The sequence below is a fragment of the Somniosus microcephalus genome, chromosome 11 (genome assembly GCF_052327205.1).
Source record: "Somniosus microcephalus isolate GS21.2 chromosome 11, FLI_Smic_1.0, whole genome shotgun sequence".
Classification (NCBI taxonomy): Eukaryota; Metazoa; Chordata; class Chondrichthyes; order Squaliformes; family Somniosidae; genus Somniosus; species Somniosus microcephalus.
The window spans coordinates 66,579,250-66,592,860 of NC_140997.1; the positions used below are offsets into that span (position 1 = coordinate 66,579,250).

The 13,611-nt window shown below is 46.7% G+C and overlaps 1 protein-coding gene across 1 annotated transcript in view; it reads right to left on the bottom strand.

Moving 5' to 3' along the window:
• Positions 1-13,611, bottom strand: part of clec19a (C-type lectin domain containing 19A) — a 110,491-nt gene that overhangs the window by 88,519 nt on the left and 8,361 nt on the right. The window contains exon 2 of the mRNA XM_086000820.1: positions 5,457-5,634. Coding sequence (XP_085856946.1) covers positions 5,457-5,634 — 178 coding nt within the window. The remainder of the gene's footprint in view (positions 1-5,456; positions 5,635-13,611) is intronic.

Genomic DNA, 13,611 nt, shown 5'->3' on the forward strand with positions numbered 1-13,611 from the left:
TAACACCTTCCATCACTTTGCTGATGATTGAGAGTAGACTGATGGGGCAGCAATTGGCTGGATTGCATTTGTCTTGCTTTTTGTGGACAGGACATACCTGGGCAATTTTCCACTTTGCAAAGTAGATGCCAGTGTTGTAGCTGTACTGGAACAGCTTGGCTAGAGGCATGGCTAGTTCTGGAGCACAAGTCTACAGCACTAGAGCCAGGATGTTGTCAGGGTCCATAGCCTTTGCTGTATCCAGTGCACTCAGCCATTTCTTGATTTCAAGTGGAGTGAATTGAATTGGCGGAAGACTGGCATCTGTGATGGTGGGGACCTCAGGAGGAGGCCAAGATGGATCATTCACTCGGCACTTCTGGCTGAAGATGATTGCGAACGTTTCAGCTTTGTCTTTTGCACTGGGCTCTGCTTTTGTTGAGGATGGGGATGTTCATGGAGCCTCTTTTCCTCTCATTATTTGTTCAATTGAACACCACCATTCACAACTGAATGTGGCAGGTTGGTTGTGGGATCCCTTAGCTTGTCTAAAGCATGCTGCTTCTGCTGTTTAGCGTACATGTAGTCCGGTGTTGTTGCTTCACCAGGTTGGCACCTCATTTTCAGATACGCCTGGTGCTTCTCCTGGCAGGCTCTTCTACACTTTTTGTTGAACCAGGGTTGGTCGCCCAGCTTAATGGTAGAGTGAGGGATATACCATGCTGGCTGAAGGTGATTGCAGATTGTGATGGAATACAATTTTTCTGCTGCTGATGGTCCACAGCACCTCATGGATGCCCAGTTTTGATCTGCTAGATCTGTTCTGAATCTATCCCAGATGGTAGTGCCACACAACACAATGGAGGTAATCAGCAGGAGGTTTCTTTGCCCATGTTTTACCAAATGCCAAGAGACCTCATGGGGTCTGGAGTCAATGTTGTGAACTCCCTCCCGACTTGCATTTATATAGCGCCTTTCATGACCTCAGGACATCCCAAAGCACTTTACAGCCAATTAAACATGTTTGAACTGTATTCACATTTGTAATGTAGGAAATGTGGCAGCCAAATTGCACACAGCAAGGCTCCTCAAACAGCAATGTGATAATGACCAGATAATCTGTTTTAGTGATGCTGGTTGAGGAATAAATATTGACCAGAACTCCCCTGCTCCTCTTCGAAATAATGGATCTTTTACATCCACCTGAGAGGGCAGACAAGGCCTCAGTTTAATGTCTCCTGCGAACGATGGCACCTCTGACAGTGCAGCACTTCCTCGGTACTGCACTGATGTATCAGCCTGGATTTTGTGCTCAATCTCTGGAGTGGGACGAACCCACAACCTTCTGACACAGAGGCAAGATTGCTACCACTGAGCCACAGCTGACACCTGTAGTGTCGGAGGGAGTGGAGAAGGATAGTAGCTGTATGGTTTAGCAGGTCCACTGTATAATACAGCATATCTTCTGACTAAATGTTACATACACTAGTATAATAATCTTGGGCTGAAAATCTACAGGGGGCACATCCCAGGAATCTCCGCCACTGATCCGGGTGGACTTTCCAAGGGGAGGATCCCTACTTTGAATCTCAATGGCGGGCCCCCACAGCACTAGGGGCACATCTTGGGTTTCTTCCTGCCCCAGAGGCTACACACGGCAGCATATTATGGCAGGTTCAGGAGGGGTGGCGGGGAAGAGGGAAGGGTGGGTGGAGATCCTCTCCTGTTGAGAAGCCAGGAGCGTGGGAACTCCTGGCAATGGGAGGCACCAGCCCCTACCCTTAAGCTACTGGTGTTGTACAGGCATAAGAATTAGGAACAGGAGTAGGTCATACGGCCCCTTGAGCCTGCTCCGCCATTCAATAAGATAATGGCTGATCATCAACCTCAACACTTTCCTTCCCTATCCCCATATCCCTTGATTCACTCTAGATTCCAAAAATCTATCTATCTCAGCCTTGAATATACTCAACAACTCAGCATCCACAGCCCTTTGGGGCAGAGAATGCCAAAGATTCACAGCCCTCTGCGTGAAGAAATTCCTCCTCATCTCAGCCTTAAAAGGGCGACCCCTTATTCTGAGACTATGCCCCCTAGTTCTAGACTCTCCAGCCAGGGGAGACAGCCTCTGAGCATTTATCCTGTCAACACTTTCATCACATGAATCAATCTAGTGAACCTTCGTTGAAACATAGAAACATAGAAGATAGGAGCAGGAGTAGGCCATTCGGCCCCTCGAGCCTGCTCTGCCATTCAATGAGATCATGGCTGATCGTCCAAACTCAGTACCCTGTCCCTGCCTTCTCCCCATATCCCTTGATCCCTTTAGCCTTAAGAAATATATCTAACTCCTTCTTGAATATATTTAATGAATTGGTCTCAACTGCCTTCTGTGGTAGAGAATTCCACAGGTTCACCACTCTCTGGGTGAAGAAATTCCTCCTCATCTCTGTCCTAAATGGCTTACCGCTTATCCTTAGACTGTGACCCCTGGTTCTGGACTCCCCCACCATCGGGAACATCCTTCCTGCATCTAGTCTGTCTAGTCCTGTTAGAATTTCATAAGTTTCAATGAGATCCCTCTCATTCTTCTAAACTCCAGTGAGTATAAGCCCAATCGACCCTCATACGTCATTCCTGCCATCCCAGGTATCAGTCTGGTGAATCTTCGCTGCACTCCCTCCATGGCAAGAACATCCTTCCTCAGATAAGGCAACCAAAACTGCACACAATACTCAAGATGTGGTCTCACCAAGGCCCTGCACAACTGCAACAAGACATCCTTGTTCCTGTACTCGAACCCTTTCGCTAGGAAGGCCAACATACCATTTGCCTTCTTAACCGCCTGCTGCACCTGCATACTTACCTTCAGCGACTGGTGCACAAGGACACCCAGGTCTCGTTGCACTTCCCCTTCTCCCAATCTATTGCCGTTCAGATAATAATCTGCCTTCCTGTTTTTGCCACCAAAGTGGATAACCTCGCATTTATCCACATTATACTGCATCTGCCATGCATCCGTCCAATCACCCAACCTGTCCAAATCATACTGGAGTTTCTCGGCATCCTCCTCACAGCACACATGCCCACCCAGCTTTGTGTCATCTGCAAACTTGGAGATATTACATCTAGTTCCCTCGTCTAGATCATTAATATATATTGTGAATAGCTGGGGTCCTAGCACCGATCCCTGCGGTACCCACTAGTCACTGCCTGCCACTCGGAAAAAGACCCGTTTATTCCAACTCTTTGCTTCCTGTCTGCCAACCAGTTCTCTATCCAAGTCAGTACCTTGCCCCCAATCCCACGTGCCCTAACTTTACACGCTAATCTCTTATGCGGGACCTTATCGAAAGCCTTCTGAAAGTCCAAATACACCACATCCACTGGTTGTCCCTTATCTATTCTACCAGTTACATCCTCAAAAAATTCCAGATTAGTCAAGCACGATTTACCTTTTGTAAATCCATGTTGACTTTGTCCGATCCTGTCATTGTTTTCCAAGTGCTCTGCTATTACATCTTTTATATTGAACTCTAGCATTTTCCCCACTACTGATGTCAGGCTTACCGGTCTATAATTCCCCATTTTCTCTCTACCACCTTTTTTGAACAGTGGGGTAACATTAGCCACCCTCCAATCCATGGGAACTGTTCAAGAGTCTATAGAGTTTTGGAAGATGACCAGCAATGCATCTACTATTTCTAGGGCCACTTCCTTAAGTACCCTAGGATGTAGATTATCAGGCCCTGGGGATTCATCAGCCTTCAATCCCATCAATTTCCCTAACACCATTTCCCTACAAATACTGATTTCATTCAGTTCCTCCCTCTCATTGGACCCTATGTTCCCCGACATCTCTGGGAGGTTATTTGTGTCCTCCTTTGTGAAGGCAGAACCAAAGTATGTATTTAATTGGTCTGCCATTTCTTTGTTCCCCATTATAAATTCCCCTGATTCTGACTGCAAGGGACCTGTTGCACCACCTCTAATGCAAGTACATCCTTCCTTAGATAAGGAGACCAAAACTGTGCACAGTACTCCAGGTGTGGTCTCACCAAGGCCCTGTACAATTGTAGCAAGACTTCCTTACTCTTGTACTTCAACACCTTTGCAATAAGGCCAACATGTCATTTGCCTTCCTAGTTGCTTGCTGTACCTGCATGCTAACATTCTGTGTTTCCTGTATGAAGACACCTAAATCTCTCTGAACACCAACATTTAATAGTTTCTCGCCATTTAAAAAATATTCTGTTTTTCTATTCTTCCTACCAAAGTGAATAAACTCACATTTTCCCACATTATACTCCATCTGCCACCTTACTGCCCACTCACTTAGTCTATCTATATCCCTTTGCAGGCTTTGTGCGTCCTCCTCACAGCTTACAGACTCCTCCCCCAACAAGGCCAAGCCAGAACTTCTGTGTAAGGCTGGAACCCGGCATAGCTGGAATAACGGCAGGAATGTGCTGGAAGGGTTGCAGATTTTTGGCTCCCATGTATTGAGGACTGAAAGCACTCTCAGCATTTGAATTACTGCATAAAGCAATCAAATTTCTCTCAGGGGTTTTAAATTCCATCAAAACACCTCAGGTGCATGATTACTTTGTAAGGCACTGCCAACTGTTTACTTTTCTCTGCAGAAGATCCTAATAATATCAAGCAGTAAATCTCACAGTCAAAGATACCCATGAATTCAAATGCGTACAGTGACACTGGTGATTACAAATTGGCCTGCTGCTCTTGGGCAGAACCGATGGCAGTTTTCCGGCTCAGTTTCGCTATTTAATACTTGCTGGAGGAAACCCTCTGTATAAATCCCAGATGTAACATTGGTTCACCAGCAGCACTTTTTGTTTCGGTTTCAGATCTCCAGCATCCGCAGTATTTTATTTTTCAGTGTTGTGCTACATATCTGATACAGCATTAAAGATACAAACTGAACTAATAGCTGTGATCTTTTTCATTGTCTTTACTTAGAAACTTACACACGCTAAATCTTTCTGTATAGAGAATTGCATTTCCAATGATAAATGTAGCCAACAACCTTATGGAAACTATTCAACTCAATTTAGAAAATATCTGGTTTCAAAAATTTGCCGTTTGAACTCAGTACCTAGAATAGAAACACTGCAAACTGAAACACTGTATTAAGTAACTCTAGGTTTATTTGAATTTCATAATTTTTCCCGATCTTATGTTAAATATTCTAACGCAAATGAACCAACGTGATAACAACATCTTTGTTTAATTTTGTCTGTGCATTCAATGCATTAAATTACATTGCCTGACAACATGGTAATGCTCACATTAAAAAACTGAGTTCAATTTGATAGCATAAAAATTTGCAAACTTGGTTATATTGTAAACGTTTGATGAATAATTTTGTATTCAACTCCTAATTTGCACATGTTTGTTGAAACATTTGTCACTGTGTAACTATCGAAATGCGTTAAACAGCTGCAGGGCGTTTTTACCTATGAATAGATGCTAATTTTGCCGATCGGAGTCCATTTGAAAATTCAGCACAGTACAGATCAGCTTCAGCCCATGTCTTGGTCTCAGGAAAGAAGCGGAAACAGTATCCATTGAATTCTGTCCAGAAGAGGGGGCAGGAATAGGCCGGAATGGCTCCAGTCAGACGAAGAGGCAGTTCTGTAATAACATGAATAATGAATGGAAGTCATAATCAATGGTTTAATGTACACAAAAGAACTCTTTATTTACCACTGTAGCGCTCTTTACTTGACTAGGCATCAGTCACCTGCCAATTTTTTTCCTTCAGGTACTTATCCAATTCCCTTTTGAAAGCCACGATTGAATCTGCCTCCACCACCCTTTCAGGCAGTGCATTCCAGATCCTACCAATCGCTGCATAAAAAAGTTTTCCATCATGTTGCCTTTGGATCTTCTACCAGTCACCTTAAATCTGTGTCCTCTGGTTCTCGACCCTTCCGCCAATGGGAACAGTTTCTCTCTATCTACTCTGTCTAGACCCCTCATGATTTTGAACGCGTCTATCAAATCTCCTCTCAACCTTCTCTGCTCTAAGGAGAACAACGCCAGCTTCTCCAGTCTATCCATGTAACTGAAGTCCCTCATCCCTGGAACCATTCTTGTAAATATTTTCTGCACCCTCTCGAAGGCCTTCACATCCTTCCTAAAGTGCAGTGCCCAGAATTGGGCACAATACTCCAGTTGAGGCCGAACCTATGTTTTATAAAGGTTCATCATAACTTCCTTGCGTTTGTACTCTATGCCTCTATTTATGAAGCCCAGGATCCCATATGCTTTTTTAACTGCTTTCTCAACTTGCCCTGTGCACATGATTTGTGCACATATACCCCAGGTCTCTGTTCATGCACCCCCTTTAGAATTGTACCCTTTAGTTTATATTGCCACTCTTCATTCTTCCAACCAAAATGTATCACTTCGCACCTTTCTGCCTTAAATTTCATCTGCCATGTGTCCGCCAGTTCCACTAGCCTGTCTATGTCCTCTTGAAGTCTATCATTATCCTCCTATACTTCCAAGTTTTGTGTCATCGGCAAATTTTGAAATTGTGCCCTGTACACCCACATCCAAACCATTAATATATATCAAGAAATGCAGTGGTTCTCGAACCGACCCCCGGGGAACACCACTGTATACCTTCCTCTAGTCTGAACAACAACCGTTCACCACTACTCTCTGTTTCCTGTCACTTAGCCAATTTTGTATCCATGCTGCCACTGTCCCTTTTATTCCATGGGCTTCAACTTTGCTGGCGAGCCTATTACGTATGTGGCACTTTATCAAATGCCTTTTGGAAGTCAGGAATGCCGGTCAAGAATATCTGGCAGGAGATAGCTGCGGGCTGATTGATCTCTGCAGCAACCAGAGGACCTGGCTGAAAATGTGAAAGGAGGCAGCAGACCTGAGGAAAAGTGCCAAAGTACACTGACCTGTTACTGTTGGACAAAACCTTAGCCCTTTCAATGCTTAGGATGCATATCCAGACAGCAGCATGACACATAGCAGGATATCAGTTACATTTAAAACTACTGTTGCACTGAAATCTTAACAATGCCTCGATCATAAGGGGAGTGGGATTTAGGCACGTAGATTTTTCAGTACAAACCTGACCAATTATAATGGATATTCTGTAATGTGTAGCATCATTTGTTATTTGGTCTCTTTCTACCTCAGTTAGACATGGGAGTCAGGTAAGTGTGATTAAAAACAACTTTTATTTACCACTGAAGTCATTTTAATGAGTTGTTGTTTTAATTTTGTTGTTGGGATGTGACAACACAATATTTATTGCTACTCCCTATTTGCTGTTTGATACGCTTATCAATTAATCCATAAAAAGCGATGAATTAGGATAGTAATGAAAAGGTTTTTAACTAAAGAACAGAGCATGCCTCTCGTGGACGACTGGTTCCAAGAAGGAAGTGGGTTGCCGAGCAGCCACCTTTATACCAGGTCATGTAGGCGGAGCCATGGGTGGAGCCAGCTGAGGCATGCATTGGTACACAGTGAGTAGCAAGAGGTAACAATGTGCAATAACGATAACAGTAGTGAACAACAGTGAACAACAATGAAAACGATAACAGTGGTTTACCACATTCACCCCTTGTTTAAAATTGAGTCCGGCGGGGTGAAGTGTGCTAAAAGTTCGTGTAGGTAAGTCTATCAGGAGGCCTTGTATGCCGTCCTGATCGTCGTAGCAGCGGCAGCGGTGGTGCAGTATCCAACGTCGAATCTGGTGTCTGAGTGGTCAACGAAGGGTCCTGGGGCTCCGGCATGCCATCTACAGGGGTTGGGTTGGGAGAAGTGGTGGAGAATAACGGTGGTGATTCAGGGGCGCCCGAGGGTGCGAGGTCTCGTATGGAGACCGTGTCCTCCCGCCCGTCTGGGTATGCCACGTAGGCATACTGGGGGTTGGCGTGTAGGAGGTTCACCCTCTCGACCAGGGGGTCCGTTTTATGGGTCCTCACGTGCCTCCGCAGTAGGACGGGCCCAGGAGAAGTCAGCCATGTTGGTAGCAAGGTTCCTGATGTGGACTTCCTGGGGAAAACGAACATTTGCTCATGAGGGGTGGCATTAGTGGCAGTACAAAGCAGTGACCGGATGGAGTGGAGCGCCGTAGGGAGGACCTCCTGCCAGCGAGAGGTCGGAAGGCCCTTAGATTTTAAGGCTAAGAGGACGGCCTTCCAAACCGTCGCGTTCTCTCTTTCCACCTGGCCGTTCCCCCGGGGGTTGTAGCTGGTGGTCCTGCTCGTAGCAATACCTCTCGCGAGCAGGTACTGATGAAGTTCGTCGCTCATGAAAGATGAGCCCCGGTCGCTATGTATATAGCTAGGGAACCCGAACAAGGCGAAGAGGTCATTCAGACATTTGATGACCGTGGTACTGGTCATGTCTGGGCAAGGGATGGCAAAAGGGAAACGGGAGTACTCATCAACTATGTTGAGGAAGTACACGTTGCGGTCAGAGGAAGGGAGAGGCCCCTTAAAGTCGATGCTCAAGCGCTCGAAGGGGCGGGTGGCCTTGATCAGGCGTGCTCTGTCTGGCCTATAAAAATGCGGTTTGCATTTGGCACAGATTTGGCAGTTCCTGGTCATAGTCCTGACCTCCTCGATGGAGTAGGGCAGGTTGCGGGCCTTAATGAAGTGGCAGAATCTGGTGACCCCGGGGTGGCAGAGGTCATTGTGGAGGGTCCGCAGTCTATCAACTTGTGCGTTGGCGCATGTACCTCGTGATAGAGCATCTGGGGGCTCATTGAGTTTCCCGGGCCGGTACAAGATATCGTAATTGTAGGTGGAGAGTTCAATTCTCCACCTCAAGATCTTGTCGTTCTTGATTTTGCCCCTCTGCTTATTATTGAACATAAAAGCAACTGAACGCTGGTCAGTGAGAAGGGTAAATCGTTTTCCGGCCAGGTAATGCCTCCAGTGTCGCACCGCTTCCACAATAGCCTGGGCCTCCTTTTCGACAGAGGAGTGTCGAATCTCGGGGCCCTGGAGGATCCTTGAGAAAAAGGCCACGGGTCTCCCCGCCTGGTTAAGGGTTGCAGCTAGGGCGAAGTCGGATGCATCGCTCTCCACTTGGAAAGGGATGGACTCATCCACTGCGTGCATTGTGGCCTTCGCAATATCACTCTTAATAAGAGTGAAGGCTGCACACGCCTCTGATGTCAGGGGGAAGGAGGTGGACTTGATGAGGGGTCTGGCTTTGTCCACATAGTTGGGCACCCACTGAGCATAGTAAGAGAAAAACCCCAGGCATCTCTTCAGTGCTTTTTGGCAGTGGGGGAGGGGGAGCTCCATAAGGGGGCGCATTCTGTCGGGGTCGGGGCCGATGACTCCGTTCTCCACTACGCAGCCAAGAATGGCAAGGCGCATGGTGCGAAACATACATTTCTCCTTATTGTATGTTAGATTCAGCCGCTGGGCCGTACGGAGGAATTTCTCTAGATTAACGTCATGGTCCTGCTGGTCGTGGCCGCAGATGGTGACATTACCCAGATAGGGAAAGGTGGCCTGCAGCGCGTTCTGGTCAACCATCCGGTCCATCTCCCTTTGGAAGACCGAAACCCCGTTGGTGACGCCGAAGGGAACCCTAAGGAAGTGGTAGAGGCGGCCGTTTGCCTCGAAGGCAGTATACTGGCGGTCCTCAGGGCGGATAGGGAGTTGGTGGTATGCTGACTTAAGGTCAATGGTGGAGAATACCCTGTATTGCGCAATCTGATTGACCATATCAGATATGCGGGGAAGGGGGTACGCGTCCAGCTGAGTGTACCGGTTTATGGTTTGGCTGTAGTCAATGACCAGGCGGTGCTTATTGCCGGTCTTAACGACTACAACCTGGGCTCGCCAGGGGCTGGTGCTCCCTTCGATAATGCCCTCCTTCAGGAGCCGCTCCACCTCAGAGCTAATAAAAGCTCTGTCCCCGGCACTGTACCGCCTGCTCTTGGTAGCGATGGGTTTACAGTCGCGGGTGAAGTTAGCGAACAAGGGAGGGGGGGAGACTTTGAGTGTGGAAAGACTGCAAATGGTGCGCGGCGGGTGATTTAAAAGCTGTTGGTTGCAGACTGTGAGTGGGGGGAGGGGTCCACTGTATGCCAATGTGACACTTTTAAGGTGGCACTGAAAATCCAACCCTAGCAGAACGGCAGCGCAAAGACGGGGCAGGACAAGAAGTTTAAAATTTTTATATTCTGTGCCCCTAACCGAATGGGTCACCACACAATAGCCGCCGACGTCCGTTGAATGGGACTTGGACGCCATAGAAATCTGATGGCGCGTTGGCAGGACCGTGAGGGAGTGGCTACGCACCGTGTCGGGGTGAATAAAACTCTCCGTGCTCCCGCTGTCAAACAGGCAAGTAGTGGCGCGGCCGTTTACCGTAATGTCCATCATGGACCTGGACAGATGATGAGGGAGAGCTTGATCCAGCGTAACGGAGGCCAGTGTATGGCTGAGTGAGCCGATGTGGTCGTCAGACGAGACGGTGGTCGAGTCCGGAGACAAAATGGCGGTTGAGTGCGGCAGACAAAATGGCGGCGGCCATGATTCCGATCCCCACGTGGCCGGAGGTGCACAAAATGGCGGATAAGATGGCTGCCCCCACGGTTCACACGCGGCGCTGCTGGCGTTCGCGGGTTTCCCTCTGCAGGCGTTGGCGTAATGGCCTTTCTTCCCGCAGCCAGAGCAGGTAGCGGTCTTCGCCGGGCAGCGCGCTCTAGGGTGTTTTAACTGGCCACAGAAATAGCATTTTTGGGCCTGGTTACGGGACATCGCTGCAGTAGTTGGTACCAGGGGCGGCGGTCCCAGTTGATTTCGGGACATCGCTGCAGTAGTTGGTACCGGGGGCGGCGGTCCCATGTCCCAAGGTCGCGATGACCATGGCGCGGCACCGTTACGTGAGTATGCTTCGAGGTTTCGGTGGGCCGCATCTAATGAGAGCGCGAGGGCTACGGCCGTCTTCAGGTCGAGCTCCCTGCTTTCGAGCAGTCTCTGCCGGGAGTAGTCGGACTGGAGGCCCTTAACGAAGGCATCACAGATAAGTCCCTCCGCGTGTGCCGCAGCCGATACCGCCTTACAGTCGCAGTCCCTGCAGAGTGTCTGTAACGCCCGTAAAAATGCCTCTACCGATTCCCCCGGTTGCTGCCTGCGGGATCCCAGGAGGTGTCTGGCGTAAATCGTATTCACTGGGCGCGTGTATTGCCCTTTTAGCAGGTCGAGAGCCGCCGTGTACGTAGTAGCGTCCCGGATGTGTGTATATACTTGAGGGCTCACCTGGGCGGTCAGAACTTTTAATTTGTTCTCCTCCGATATCACGGCGGAGGCTTCTAGGAAGGATTCAAAGCAGCTCAGCCAGTGTTCGAAATTGGTAGATGAATCCGCCGCTTGAGGGTCGAGGTCCAGGCATGCTGGTCTGAGGGCTCGCAGTAACGCCTGCTGTTGTTGCTGTTGTTGCTGCTCAGGTGCCGACATTTTAACTTTAGTTAATAAAATTGATACGCTTATCAATTAATCCATAAAAAGCGATGAATTAGGATAGTAATGAAAAGGTTTTTATTAACTAAAGAACAGAGCATGCCTCTCGTGGACGACTGGTTCCAAGAAGGAAGTGGGTTGCCGAGCAGCCACCTTTATACCAGGTCATGTAGGCGGAGCCATGGGTGGAGCCAGCTGAGGCATGCATTGGTACACAGTGAGTAGCAAGAGGTAACAATGTGCAATAACGATAACAGTAGTGAACAACAGTGAACAACAATGAAAACGATAACAGTGGTTTACCACACTGTTTAGGGCTTTAAGAATCAACCATGTAATATGAGACAACAACAATAATAACTTGCATTTATATAGTGATTTTAAAAGAGAAAAACGTCCCAAGTTGCTTCACAGAGGTGGAATCAGATGAACATGGATGCCAAGCAGATATTAGAATAGGTGACCAAAAACTTGGTCAAAAAGGTGGAGTGAGCTGTCAATGGTGGCGTGAAGGGAAGAGATGCACAAAAGGTCAGAGTCAGAGTAATAGAGAGGGTTCTGGGGCTGCAGTAGGTTACAGAAATAGGGAAGGGCAAAGCCATGAAGGATTTAAACATGAGAATAAGAATTTTAAATTTGAGGCATTGAGGGACCAAGAGCCAATGTAGGTCAGCAAGAATAGATGTGATGGGTAAGCAAGGCTTGGTGCGGGATAGGATACGAGCAGTAGAGTTTTGGATGAGCTGAAATTTAGCGAGGGTGGAAGATGACATTAGAATAGGTAAGACTGGAGGTAGCAAAGGCATGGATGAGGGTTTCAGCAGCAGATGGTGTTATCAAGGTGGAAGTAGGCAGTCTTTGTTATGGAGAGGATATGAGACTAGAGATACAGGTAGGCCAGATCACGTGGGTGGTTCCCTTTCCTGAAGGACATTAGTGAAACAGTAGTTGGAATTTTACAACATTTTCTGGTGCTAGCACAGAAATTACCTAGTTTATTGAATTCACAACTTGCCACTGGTAGGATTATGAACTCAGAACCTCTAGGTTACTGGTCTGGCACCATAACCATTAGGCTACCATACCCACATGATCCACTGTTAAAAAGAATCAAACTGACTCATAGGCATTTTCAAAGCAAACCAACAGTTGGAGATAATAAATTCTCAGATTTAAAATTAATTCTATGCTCTTACATGTTCGGAGATACAAAATATAATGTTCTGAACAAAATCAATACAAATTGTAACATATTCCAGAGACAGTGCACAATCTGGGCCTTACCGATAAAAAATGAACAAATAAACTGAGCATTCAGGTTAGAGGCTAGATTTTTAAAATAAAAATATTGATAACCTAAAATGTAAGAAAATACTAAACTTCAACTTTTCTGCAACAAACACATTCAGACCAGTTAATAAAAGGCTAGGATGATAGATAGTTAAGATGCTAATGAGCTTGCACAGATGTTGTCTCCCAACAGATTGTAAATAATAAGCAATTCATTACACCATTTCTGCAATTGTAAAACACCTTGACGTAAGAAAACTACTAGGCACTTGGTCAGAGTATTAAACAAGGCTTTAATCGACTATTTCACAACATGGAAGTCTAGTTATCCTTCACTAGTTCCTGTTTACAAAATGTCCTGAGCAAGCTGGGCCCGTGCCCGAGTATTTATACTCTCCCTGGACAGCGCCACCAGCAGGCCACCCAGTATATTTCATAAGTCATTTCTACATGAATGGCAAGATTCATGTCACACCTCACATCCATTGCATTGGGAATTCTTTGATGCTTTTTTGGATGAATGGAAGAAGATGAGAGAGACTGGGACACAGTTTGGAAAATAGTGCTTTTTGAAATAGGATACTGCACAGGCAGTCATGTTTGTTAAAGAGAAAGTTGTGAGGGCTTTCACTGAGGTGAAAAAAGTCAGAAATGCCAGAAGATAGTGAGAAGCTATCTTGTTAAGTCAGCTAAGTTGACCCACAGGTGTGGGCTAGCAGAGCGCATTGTTTATTTTGTATTATTGCCCAAAGATAAGTTTCAGGGATTGAATTAATTGAGTCTGATCATAACTGCTGTTCTGTATCTTCACCTTAATGTGGAATATGGCAGCTTTTCGATTTGTATCAAGCTTCGT